This window comes from Cnephaeus nilssonii (genome assembly GCF_951640355.1).
Source record: "Cnephaeus nilssonii genome assembly, chromosome: X".
Taxonomy (NCBI): domain Eukaryota; kingdom Metazoa; phylum Chordata; class Mammalia; order Chiroptera; family Vespertilionidae; genus Cnephaeus; species Cnephaeus nilssonii.
In genome coordinates this window covers 18,814,154-18,828,466 of record NC_137071.1, presented here as the reverse complement: position 1 = coordinate 18,828,466, position 14,313 = coordinate 18,814,154, and the positions used below count along the sequence as shown (strand labels likewise).

At 37.7% G+C, this 14,313-nt stretch overlaps 1 protein-coding gene across 2 annotated transcripts in view; it reads left to right on the top strand.

Annotated features, from left to right (window-relative positions):
• The window catches only part of DMD (dystrophin), a 2,362,317-nt gene that overhangs the window by 2,133,797 nt on the left and 214,207 nt on the right, over positions 1-14,313 (top strand). For both annotated transcript variants that reach the window (XM_079764882.1, XM_079764883.1), the window contains exon 62: positions 3,905-3,965. In XM_079764882.1, the coding sequence (XP_079621008.1) occupies positions 3,905-3,965 (61 nt within the window). The remainder of the gene's footprint in view (positions 1-3,904; positions 3,966-14,313) is intronic.

Here is a 14,313-nt window from a genome sequence, read left to right as displayed (position 1 = left end):
ACCTATAGTATTAAAATTTCATGAAAGGAGTAGAGAGATTAGGAAAAAATGTCTTTAAAATACCTAGGTGTGGAGGGGAATGGAGGAGAAAGTGCCAAAAGGTCACTGCTCTAGAGTAGATGTCCTTGATAGCATGTGTCCATTAAACTATTACTAGAATTTGTACACTTCTGAGGATCCAGGCACCAGTGGCCAGTCAATCCTTCCTAACACCTTTTTTCTTAACCCCATAGATGAGGTTTCTATTTTGTCTCCGGTGAATGCTATATTATTTATTTTCATAATCTGCCTCTACTTTTTTTGACCCAACTATGTTATCAAACTCCAAATCCACCAAATATAAGAAAAGTAGAAAGATTAATGCCTGTATGTGGGTCTGAATTCCATAGAGTGCTGTCTTGGCACAGTTTGAATAACATTAGCATTCTTTTTAATTTTCTGGTTAGGCCCCTGTGTCGATTAAAATATGGCTTAACACCAGGGTGCATCGTTTGGCACATTCTGTTCATCATGCATTAAAACTGGTTGAAATAAGTAAGAACTTCTAAACAAAGCCTGGCCTGTGGTTGTGATTTTCAAAAACACATTGGGCACAATATTGGATCCTGTCACCTCAAGGGAAGAAAAGCATTTGAAGGTAGAATTGCTACCCTTTCTTGCTCTTAATAACAAACTGCATGAGGGAAACTCAGAGGTTGGTTTTGGAATAAATAAGCTCAGTGTAGTTTGCTATTTAAATTCAGTAGACAATACCCCCATGGTGCTGGTGCCCTATAATGATGAATGATTTTTACACTCAAGAATCAGAATCACAAAGCTACATTCAAATTACATGTAGTGGTTATAGAAATATCTCTCTAAGAAAATACGAAAGGATAGCACAGTCACACATAAAACTATTTGCCAATAAATCTGCTTTTGATGGGCTACTAAAAATGGACACATCAGGCAAAAAGATGTGTGTGCCTATTACCTAGGCTCCCTTTGTGAAGGATGACAAGCCTCCACTGCCACACTGAGATAAGAAACAGCTGTTATTGGCGTGGGCACTCCTGCAAGAAATGAAATGATAATTCTGGGACACACTTATGAGAGTTACCATATATTTGATCAACTCTGAATATGTGCAAGACTAGAATTATCTGGCAGCCCCAAGCAAAATTGCCTGACAACTCTAACAATTTCTTGTGAAGGAGCACTGAATCTAATCGCATAGAACCACCCTCTGATTGTGTATTTCTAAAGCAAGTAGTTCCGGTGTGTGTGTCTGTGGTGGTGATGAGCCTAGGGAGGAATAGGGAAAGGCGATTATTTATTTATTTATTTTTGGATTGAGGACTTTTAATATAAATTTTAAGGTTTCAAATGATGACTGCAAGGCAGTTACTTAGGTACATATATAAACTGTGAGTCAAATAGCAAAAAAAAAATCTTTCAGCACAAAAAGTTCACTGAGTCTCACCGTTGGGTGTATTTGATAGCAACACATAAAGGCAAAGCTTTTTAAAACATAACATTTTTATGTATAATTTATGTACTTCATAAAATTTTAACAATTAAGAACTCTATTTGTAAAAGCTTAAAAATTCATATTGATCTGGAACTTATAATTTTTTAGAACATCTTTTAAAAATCTTTTCAACTATTTAGTTCAAGCATATTCTGATTACTGCTCTATGGTGTTTGTTTGGGGAGGGGAGGATTTGGGTTGTTGTTTTTTTTAATGTTTAATAATGCTAAGTCAACTATAGATATTCAATGTAGGTCTAGCCATTAGCTCAGCTGGGCAGCACTGCTTTCTTGCTAGATTTTCTTGTACTGCCAGAGGACATACCCAGCATCTCTTGAGTCAGAAAGACTTTCTGGACTATCAGAATAATAAAGAACTGGAAAGGGATAATGAAAGCAATTGTGGGGCCCAGCCCTTAGGGACCTTTAAGAAAAGAATAACTGATCTTTTATCAAATTAGGCATGCATAAGCTTGGTAATACCTCCAGTGAGGGCTGACCTAAAGACTCTCTGGAGTTCTCTTCTTTTCATGATGCTGTTGATTTTTGGAGCTTTTTTGTATTAAGGTATACCTGACATACAACATTATATTAGTTTCAGATGACCAACATAATGATTTGATATTTGTGTATATTGCAAAATGGTAACCACAATAAGTCTAGTTAACATCCATGACCATTATGATGCTGTCCTTTTAAGAGAAGGTATGCTGAGCAGCCTGGATCTATGATTCTGCCTCTCACCATGTTTCCTATTAGAGAGGACTTGGGTTATTAGGTTTCCATAGCACCAGACTCTGCCCAGGTACATCAAGTCCATCCTAAATTCTCAAACATGGTCTTATTTACTCTATGAATTAATCTGTGCAAGAGAGCTGAGATCTAGAGAAGAAAAACAGGTAAGAGTAGGGTAGAGAATGAGAAAGACAGAGGAGGAGAATAGAAAACGGACACAGAGAGAGATTGAAGGCAAGGGTCTACTTCAAAACAGCAGATAAATGTCTTTTTCCCCATATTAAAAACCTGTCTGCCAAAATGAAAAGGACTAATTAACAGTTAAATACAAATCCATGCTCTGTATCTTTTTAATGACATTTCACCAAGGTACAAAGCAGCATATCTGGTTGAAGGTTGGATGATTTGATCCTTCTATTACTCAATATAAAGTAAAGAATCTGTAGTTTCATTACCCTCAAATTGTCTGACAGTAGGTGAAGTTAACTTATATCAGAAGCTGTTCTTTCATATTATACAGTATAGTCAAGGATATATTAGCTTTGACATTTTGTTACATCTCAGCACACTGTGGAGTGGATTTACTATGAAACTAATTTAGAAGGGAGCTTTTCATCGAAGGAAATAATGGTCAGCATCAGCTGTGCTTCAAATTATAAGCATGATGGAAATTCAGGAAAAAATCGGCATACAAATAAAATTGCTAGATGTTAATAAGAGTGATTATTATTATCATCTAGTCCTGATGATATTTTATGTCTCCCAAACCCCAGTTTCTTAAAAGTCTATTCAGAAAGAAGATTTTATTGTTGAAGAAATGTTATAGTACATCTAACATGATTATTTTGTTTTAAAGAAAGAAAACACACACAGATTAAACAGTATATAAAAGTTCAGCTTTGTGAAAGACAAAACCTATAATTTAAATATTGAAAACACAGTTTAAAGATGATTGATTTGACTAATACACAATCAAGCCATTATAAAGTGAGTTTCCCATACATGAAATTTAATTTTACCTATAGTATTCATCACTCATCACAAGGTTTTTATAACATTCTGTTATCAGATGTCTTTCTCTCACTTTTTGTTATCGTTTCTAATAAGATCATGCTGGTCAACTGACATTTTGAGGCTCCAATTAAAAAGATAATCAGTAAATGAAATCAGTAAAAGCCAAATAAAGAGAAAGACAAACACATCAGAGTGATAAGTGTAGTATTTTAGCTTCAATAACTTGGAATGTAAATATATCACAGAGGGATGTTTCAGCTGCTAAACTAATAAAACCCAGTCAATCACACAGCAAAAGATATCAGAGAAGCAACAGGAAGTATTATAAGACAAGAACCCAATGGAGACACATATGAGAAAACCCATCTGTTTACTCATTCACTTCCTTATCTGTTCTATAGGTATGGCAGTGGAACGTGTGTTTTTTCTCTCTCTTTTTGCATTTATCTTTTGCCTGAATGACTTCAATTTCACTTAGATTAGGACAGAAACTTCAGAACAGCCGGATGATCCATCCTGTGTTCATGGGCAACTGAGCAAACAGACCAATATCAGTGTAAAATTGTAATTCTGGAGATTAATGTTATCTTTCCTGTTTGCAGTGAACTTGACCTCCTTGCCTTTTTTTTTTTATTTCCTCTTTCAGCTTCTGTCCAGGGTCCCTGGGAGAGAGCCATCTCGCCAAACAAAGTGCCCTACTATATCAAGTAAGTCGGAAGCATCACGCTCTCTATTGTGGCTAATCTGTATATTCACAAATGAATTTATTTGTAAAACGTAACATTAGCCTGGCCTACAATACCTAGTTCTTTCTTCCCCAAGGAAGCTTGAATAATCCACTCATGTTTAAATTACCACTGAAAATTTGCTGCTGCAATAAGGAGCTGCCTTTAGGAAAAATCCATTTGATGTAGCCTATGTGTTGTGTTTTGTGATTGGAGGTGGTGTGGATTTTTCACAATAGAACAAAAAGCTGCTGATAATATCACTAGTGGCCCAGTGCACAAATTCATGCACATCGAAAGGAAATTAATTAGAAAAAATATTTTAATATTGCTATTGGCCCTTTCCCTATAATAGAAGTGTCAACCAAACTCATGATCAACAATGGCAGATCGAAACACATGCATGCGATTGGCACCAGCAAGATATATATATATCAACTTGCTTAATTAGACTTACTTTCTGATTTAGCTAAACTTTTTCCAGCCCAGTGAAGCACCCCAACTTCTCTTTCAGGTAATTGTCAGCAACACAGCAGTAAATATCAACCTGAAGCAGATTATTATTGTAGATCATGCAGGGAGAACAAAGGGTAAAATATTTAACTGCAGCAGTGTTTGACTATATTCTGTGCAGTGAGAAAACCTGAAGTCATTTTCAAGGTCCACCATTTCTTACTTCTTTTCAGTGGGGTCAAGTTTCTAAGCTTTCTAAATCTCTGTTTTCCGGCTAATGAAAAGAAAATAGGATTCCACTGAGTCTCCTATCTACCTACTCCAAGACTTCTGAGGATCAAATGAGATGAGGCACAAGAAAACGCTTCACAGACATTTGGTTAAAGTGTAAAATGTTTGCACCTGGCTATAAAGCAAGTCGTGTTCCTGGGCTGAAGAAACTGCAAGAAGGCTAGTAGTCACTAGAGAGAGGAAGCTGGGCGTTGCTACGTGACATCATTACTTGGCGCCCACAGCCACCATTTCTGGGCTGGGCTGGGCTATGGGCTGCATTTTGCGCCATGGGGTCTTGGCAACATCAGCTGCAATTTGGTGGGGTGTCACTCCCGGGTGGTGATGGAGCCTGTGTCCCACTTTGGGGAAGCTGAGTGTTGCTTTGTGGGCGCCAGGTCCATGGTGCCACTTATTGTTAAATGGTCTGTCGCTAAGGAGAGGAAGCCAGGCATTGCTATGTGATGTCATTATCTGGTGCCCACAGCCACCATTTCTGGGCTGGGCTGGGCTGCGGGCTGCATTTTGCACCATGGGGTCTTGGCAGCATCGGCTGTGATTTGGTGGGCTGTTACTCTGGGGTAGTGGCAGGGCCTGTGTCCCACTTGGGGAAAGCTTGAGTGTTGCTTTGTCAGCGCCAGGTCCGTGGTGCCATTTCTCTGTAAATGGCCAGTGCGTGTCTCGGCAGCTCCGGCATTGAGTGTCTGCCCCCTGATGGTCAGTGTGTGTCATAGCGACCAGTCGAACTGTCGGACTCTTAGCTTATTAGCCTTTTATATATATAGATTAACAGTGGAAGTAAATAGTTACAAGAACAATTTAATCTATTGAGGGGTTTTCCTGCATTTCTTCTCCAGACAGAGATTGAAGGTTTCTGCAACTATATGTACACAAACTGTTTTAGGTGAATAAATACTTCATGAACCCAAAAAGCAGTCAGCAGCAGTCCTGGATTTGTGGAGCTGAGTTGTTCATTCTCAAAATACAGCACTCAGCATTTTTCACATAACAACAACAGAATGATACCATTTCCTGGGGCCATCTGTGTCTGTCAAAGGAGTACAGGTGCTTAAAAGCACCTTCAGCAGGATGCTGCCTGAAATACAAATTATGATACATTGGATCGACATAAAAGAGGGAGGGGAGAGAGGATGTTGAGTTTTTATGATACATTAATGGTGTCTCATCAATAGTGTGAGTGCAACTTAAATTTAACTTGGAATCAGCTACCTCAACAACAATTAAAACAAATAAGATTCATGAAATAGACTTTGATACCAATTAACCCTTTGCACTCACTTGCTTTTTTTCTCGATTCCTTTATTCTAATGCTAACCGTGTCGAGTCACACTCGACATCCGAGTGCAAAAGGTTAAATTCTTTGAATTTGCCTCTACCATGAGTCTGACTAAAAATATTAAGTGTTTTTCCATTTTTTCAACCTGCCGTCTTTTATCAAATCTGTTTTTATTCTTCCTCTGCCCATCAATTCTTCATAATTGTTCTAAAACAATAACAGCACTCTTAGATCTTCATTACTACAGTTCTCAAGAAATTAGATTTCATGCCTCAGTTTTGTTAACTCAGAAGAATGGGGATGAGGGGGCTCTTTTGGCTCTTCAAGGAAAGACACATCCTTTAGAAAAGGTTTGTCTTATTAAATTTTTCCAGACAAGGTATCTCTTATCTTTAAAAAATCTTCTTTAATATGCTTTGATCCTGGTTTCTAATTTGCTTATTTTAAAATTTTATTTTTGTTATATATAATTAATGATTTAGTCACTCTATGTATTTTAAATACCTATTTTAAATCACCTGTTTTATTAAACACTATATTGACAGGCACTGTATTGCTTTACATACACTATATATTTTTTCAACCCTTTTATTAAACTCTTCCCAATCACCTTCTATATCATTGCCTTTGTCATGACAAACTTTCATTTCTGACTCAGATTTGAGAACTACTACTTCTTCAACCCATTTACTAGTAAAGTTCTCACTTTATCCAATCTTTATGAGCTGAAATAAAAACTTGTGGCCAAGGTTTTAGTACCAACTGAAAATCCAAGACATCTTTAAGCCATTCTTCTCCAAATCATTACTTGTTTGGGGCTCATTAAAGGTCTCCTGGAGCCCTAGCCAGTTTGGCTCAGTGGATAGAGCATCGGCCTGCAGACTAAAGAGTCCCGGATTTGATTCCATTCAAGGGCATGTATGTACCTTGGTCACAGCTTGATCCCCAGCCCTGGTCAAGGCACATGCAGAAGGCAACCAATCAATGTGTCTCTTTCACATTGATGTCTCTCTCTCTGTGTCTCTCCCCCTCCCTTCCACTCTCTCAGAAAAATCAATGGAAAAATATCCTCAGGTGAGGCTTAACAATAAGTAAATAAATAAATAAATAAATAAATAAATAAATCATCTCCTGGAGATTCCTAGAGTTCCCTCCCTTCCCCCTGTCCCCATTGTCCTTTCCTTAAATATTTATCTTCTCCTCCCTGATGTTACACCTACTACAAAGATCCCAGTACCTTGCAGTGAGGAAATGAAAATGAATTCAAACCAAAAACTAAAAAGGAGAAAAATTCCCAAAAAGCTGTAAACCCCTCAACCCTCCCCCCATCCCCATATATTAATTGCTTGCTGTACCTTGGTAGAATCAGAGAGCAGCTATTCTATATTAGTCTAGTACTGTTTACTAACTTGAAGATCCTGGTAGTGGTATTGATAAGGGCACAGATCTGGAAAAAAGAAAACTTGATTTCTAGTCTTGGCTCTGTAATTAGTTGACTGTGAGGCCTTGAACAAGTCATTTAACCTATACATATCTTGGTTTCTCATCTATAAAATAAACATCCTTTTTAGCTCAAAGAACCAATGAGTGGCATTTTATGGTCTTGTCCAAATTCAAAAACCTAAGATCTCAGCTTTTTTCCCCAAGAAGTTTGTCTTTATTTTTAAAGTCTTTAATGATTAACATAACACAAATACTTGGTTTAAATAAATATAGGAATTCTATTTTTTCACTGTTTAATTAGCTTCAGAGTTGATGCCCTCTCAACTCACTACAATTTCTCCAGGTAACTATTTAAAGAGCTCAAATCTTGGTGTATAATTAAGAACTATTATGTTCTCTAGTATAATGGTAAGATTACATAAAACAATAGATAAGAAAATTCAGTAGAAAGTTGAGTATGAGGACATTAAAATCCTCTGAGGTGATCAGTTCCTTGGAGTGAGGAATTACATGATTTCTCAAAGATATCTCAGAAACTTTATGAAGACCAATTCTCTCTACATTATAATTTTTTAAAAATAGGGATTATATAATGTCTCAAATATTCCTCTAAAATGTTAAGCTATAATGTAGGGACAACACATGTTCAGAAAATATACATTGAACAGATTAATAGCATTTGTGATTTATTATTCTACATTCCTGTTGTCTAAGGTATTCTATTTATAGTACATTAATTTGATGTACAATTATCAGTAGACTTCATGCACTGGCAAATGCCATTCATAATTCAAGATTCCTTGTTGGTCCTCAAGTAACAATAAGTTTATAATAGCATTATTTCAACCAGTACCCATTTTTTAACTTTCTTATTTTGTCTGTCTTGCCTTACATTCAAGAGTTCTTACCACACATTTCCAGCTGCAAAGTCAGGTGTCTTCTGTGGATATTTTTTAGTGCTTTCTATTGTTTTCCTTTTCAATGCTGGAATAAACTGATCATCTAAATCACAAGAGATTTCTACACTAGTTGCACAGTTCCAGTTAGTTGTTGAGTTGTGCACTCATCCGTGAGGTTGTAAGTCATTAACAACATCTTCTGCTCTAGATTGCAAATCAGACAGTGTTTATGCTTGCATCCTGATAACTGGCTTCTCATATGATGTTGTGAACCTTGATTTTGATACTTTAAACTACATGTTTGTCTAGTTTATTAGGCCATAGCATACATCATTGTTACAGTTTTCATATTCCCTCTCCCTTGGGGCTCTCTTATTTCTGCCAGCATCTCATTCAGGTTATTTGATTACAGTTTTCATTGCCACTGAAAAAATAATCACCAACAATGTTCAACCTGTTACAACTGCCTTTTTCACTCTCTGCCATTTTGTAGTTTTTTGGCCTACTGTCAAACTCATGAAGATTTCAATATAATAGCCTTTAACCAGCTGCTGCATTCTGTTAGGATTTCTTTCACCTTTTTATGTTGCATACTCCCATATGGGTAAACCAAATGGAGCCAAGGGCTAGGACTCCTTTGCTTTCTTAATCAGTCAGAAAATTATTCTTCGGTATTATTGACTGTCAAAAGAATTTAGGAATACCAAACTTGCATGCAGTATGTCCCTGCATAGATGACATAATAAGAGCATAAGAAATAGCACACTGGGTCAGAACAACAGGGCAACTAGCCCAGAACTCTGTCCCAGATGCAGGCACCAATAGCTGTTTGTCAGTTAAACTAGTAGTTTTCATTTTTTTTAAAATTAGGATGCAGCCCTGGCCAGTGTGGCTCAGTTGGTTGGGCATCTTCCCATGCACCAAAAGGTCATCACTTCAATTCCCTGTCGGGGCACATGCCTAAGTTGTAGCTTGCATGCAGGAGGCAGCCGATTGATATTTCTCTCTCTCTTCCTCTCTCTCTAAAATCAATTTTAAAAAAAACATAAAAAGAACACTTATTTTAAAAATAAAAATGAAAAATTAGGATGCAGCCCTAACCAGTTTGGCTCAGTGGATAGAGCGTCAGCCTATAGACTTAAGGGTCCCAGGTTTGATTCTGGTCAAGGGCATGTACCTTGGTTGCAGGCACATCCCCAGTAGGAGGTGTGCAGGAGGCAGCTGATCGATATTTCTCTCCCATCGATGTTTCTAACTCTCTATCTCTCTGTAAAAAATCAAAAAATATATATTTTTTAAAAATTAGGATGCATTGTAAATCATTTGGCATTGACTATATCCAATAGTTTCTTAAAATTTTCTCATTTTCCACTTCAGCCTTGTTTTAGGTATATAGGTTCTATAAATTTACTGATTTCTATATGAATACATAGAGGTATATTTTAGTTTTTCTTCTGTCTACATCCTTTAACCTCAAGGTATAGCCCCAATTAAGTGTCATAGAACTTGGTAATTACAATTATATTTACTTTAATCACACATCCCCTCACTAACCCCTTTTTATTTTCCTCTTACCAGTCTGAGATATTCTAATCCTTTTTAGTATTTTTAGTCTGTCCTTGAATGAAAGATAAGAATTCCACTTGATCTTCTTAGTTGCTTTTCCTGGATCCTTTCCAGCTGTTATATCTTCCTTAGGATGTTGTGACTGGAATGGCCCAAATATTGGTTATTAAATTTGTTAGCATTGTCTCTAGTCTCCACTCACTCATGAAGAATGTAAATGCTATTCGCTGTCTCACATTGGTGCAGAAATGGAGAAACCAATTGAGGTCATAACCTGTTCTACATATATTAGTTCTAGCTGAAGGTTGCTTTGCTGCTACTTTTCTGTAATACCAGTTGAAATGTTTGACCTTATATTTCTGTTAGTTGTCTCTTAGGAAGGATTTGATTTTTAGAGAAGCCAGTCTTTTTTTTTCCCTCAAAGACACCGGAGTTGCTAAATATTGGGAGGCATTCACTAATGAAACTCAATAGCAAGCCTGCTGACTCGATCACCAGTAATGCATTTTATCAGATTCCCTTTCTAAGTATCTGAAGCACTTCGCAGAAGAGTGAAGAATGGAATGCTGGGGAACATGCTAACTGTTTAACTCTTTTTTACATGCAATGCTCAAGAAAAAACTCATGTGCAAAGAAGTGCCTACCTTTTCCTGCTAGTTATTTTGGATGTTGTATACATTGCTATAAATGCTTTAACGGCCTTGATATACCCTTCTATCCATTCTCAATTCCAGGCATGTTTCTACAGCCACCTATGGCATCTCAGTTGCTCACAACTTTCTGGTGGTTCATCCTTAGCAAAATGCAATATAAATCTTCCCAGTCGAAAGCCAATAGTCACTTCAGTCAACATTTCTTATTAGTATTGCTGTGTTAGCTACACCAAATTGCTGGTTGGAGTTCTGACTCTCCTGTTTTCTCATGACTACCACTAGAGGCCTGCGGGATCGGGCCAAAACCAGCTCTCCGACATCCCCCAAGGGATCTGGGATTGCAAGAGAGCACAGGCCAGGCCAAGGGACTCCATGGGTGCATGATGGGCTGGGGAAGGATGTGGGAAGTTGGCCAGCCAGGGAGGAACCGAGGGAGGGCTCCAGGGTGTGTCTGACCCATCTCACTCAGTCCTGATAGCCAGACCCCAGCAGCAAGCTAACCTATTGGTCGGAGCATCTGCCCCCTGGTGGTCAGTGCACATCATAGTGAGCAGTTGAGCAGCCTTAGCATATCATTAGCATATTACACTTTGATTGGTTGAACAGCTGACTGAACGACTGGACACTTAGCATATTAGGCTTTTATTATATAGGATTCCTATGGCTCTACTAGTACAAGTATGTGACTATCTGCATGGAATTGTGGCCATCTTCCTATACTTGCCTTTTGGTGTTTGTGTGTCTTCTTGTATCATGTTGATCTACTTTTAATTAAACTGATAAATCTTGCTCAGATTATAAATACCCATGCTCCCTAACTCCAGTAGTATCTGAGTTTGACACTACCTTCCTTCAGCACCATATTGCCTCCATTACTGCTTTCTGAACAATTTTTAGATTGCAAATCCCTACCATATTTAAAGTATAACCTGCCCTCATTCTTGCTCCAGCTCCCTATTATTTGTGTCATAAGTTGCTCTGATTCACGTTTTGGTTAGTCTATTTATTCCTTTGAGTTATTGATTGCTATTTCAGTACCTGTGTTTATATAGGGGGGAAGCAGTGGTTAGCTGTCGCAGCTTTTACAGCAATCAACATGCTAAATATCTGTGCTGGCTGGATACATCTTCTAAGAATGAGTTTGGCTCTTGTTAAAAACAACACTGGATTATGATATCCAACTTATAAAATAGCCCCCTATGTCTCATTTCTGTTATCTCACTATTCTAGGAATGCTATCAGTCTTCTGACATTCAGTTTAAACATTGGTTGAGATTGGTAGAGGTTTCCTTAGTTTTTCTCACAATATGAATACCTTATATAGTATACAATTTTATATTGTTTCTAGTAAGATCCTTCACATGTATATTTTTCTTAAAAATATACCTTTTGCAGCTGACAAAGTCATATGAAATAGCAGAAATAGTAAGTAGACCAGGCATAATAAGAATTGAAGTCTAGTTCCAGCTTTGCTGTTAACTAGCTAGTTGACCAAAAGTATATCACTTATATTCTCTTGGCCTCAGTTTCTCCTTCTGTCAACCAAGGGGGCTGAATCACATGATACCACAAGTCATTTCCAGTCCTGATTTTATAAATGTTGACTTTAAAATAGAAACTGTTTTTAACAGTTTCCAGAGGAGTGAAAATGTATCTTCACATTGCCCTTGAGGATTCTTATTGCCCCATCAATCTTATCAGGATCGAAAGGACAAATAATATTAAACCTTTTATTTAAGTGTTTAGCACCATTGATAATAGGAAGTGGATGTAACAGAGGATCAGCTGTCTAATTTCAGCGGTCAGTCTTTGAGGATATTGGTGAATATCTCTGGATAATTAAATTTGTGAAATTGCTGCCAAAAGCCTGGTGTCCTGGCTTTTCAAAAGGCTTTAGTACACAAAGATAACCCAGAGGTCAGTCTTCTCTGCTGTGCTTTCTCCTCCACAGTTTGATGGTTCCAAAGGTCACATTAGCTGATTCTCATTAAGCTCAGGAACCACAATGAAGGAATAGTCAGTAATACATAATTGATGATCTAATCATGAAAACAATTCAGTTTAAGATATTAACTAATACAGAGTGAATGAGATGCATAGTGTTATACAGAGTCCTAATTCTGGCCTTTGGTTTTGTAGACCTTGTTGGTAGATGTAAATGTTTATATCTTCTGTGTCTCATAGGTTCATAAAAAAAATCTCAAAACCTTTATAATTTTATAAGCTGATACATATAACCTTGACTGAAATAACAGACTCCAAGAGGATAAGTGCTGTATCTCTTTTAATAGTGTAGTGCCTCACAGCACGTGCTCAGTAGATAGTTGAATGAATCAATCAATGAATGAATGTGCTTTACAGTTTTGTGACTCCTTCAGAAATTCTCCTAGTGTCTGTGTGTCAATTTAGATCTACCACTCGAGAATGTCTCTCATATCCTCTAGACATCAACTGCAGTATTAGAAAGTGTGCTGAGTCTTTTATAGAATTTCTCATGTCTTTTATAGTTGATGCTTAGGAAATAATCCTTAGCATGTGTGTCTGAATGGTACATACCAAATCCTGAGGTCTAAAGATTTCTCTTATCTTTATCTAAACCAGTGATGGGCAACCTTTTGAGCTTGGTGTGTCAAACTTCACCAAAAAACTGAGCATAACTCGGGTAGTGTGTCACTTTGAGGAAAAAACATTATTTCGCAAATGTTTCATCCTCAGGAACAGCAAATGTTTCATCCTTGGCATGCGGCCGCCTCAGCGGCCGCGTGTCATCAAAAATGGCTACGCATGTCAGTGCTGACACGCGTGTCATAGGTTCGCCATCACTGATCTAAACAATATGATTTGGGATATAACTCAGCCCATCTGGAACTGAGTTTCCCCATCAACATTAAGGAAATCCTATATAATCCTATATAATAAAAGGCTAATATGCAAATCGACCGAACGGTGGAAAAACAGGTTGCTATGATGCACACTGACCACCAGGGGGCAGACACTCAATGCAGGCGCTGCCCCTGGTGGTCAGTGCGCTCTCACAGGGAGAGTACCGCTCAGCCAGAAGGCAGGCTCATGGCTGGTGAGCGCAGCGGTGGTGGTGGGAGCCTCTCCCGCCTATGCGGCAGTGCTAAAGACCCCTCGGGGGATGTCCGACTGCTGGCTTAGGCCCCCATGCACGAATGCCATGCACCAGGCCTCTAGTATAACTATATAATGCCTGAGATCATGGTGAGTTCTAGTTTTCCTTGTTTCAGTAGAACTGAAGTCTTTTTCTTTTTCATAAATGGTACTCATGATGCTGCTTCTGGTTTTCCAGTGGTCAATAGAGTGAGCTTTAAATTGATCAACTGCTGTGTTTCACTACGCATTTATATACAGGAACTACTTTGGGGGCCGGGATCCAATAGCTATTGAATCTTAAGATAATGGCATTAAGTTTTATTTTACAGAAAATTTCTGTAGTATGCTGTATGTTATATGTAATGCTTAAAGGTGATGACATATATGCACATACACATATATGGGACAGCTAAAATATAATGTTGAGTATAGTCCTAAAATCTATTATATTACACATGTGTAGCACAGGTGTCCCTGCCTCATTCATGGCACTCTTGGGAATTTAAATATATATATAAAATATATTTGGGTCTGTTTCCCCAAAAGAAATGGAGTCAAATATTTTAGCTTTCTTAAATATGCTCTTTCTTCCATAATCATGTGGTAGGGAAAAAATGGAATATGTCATTAAA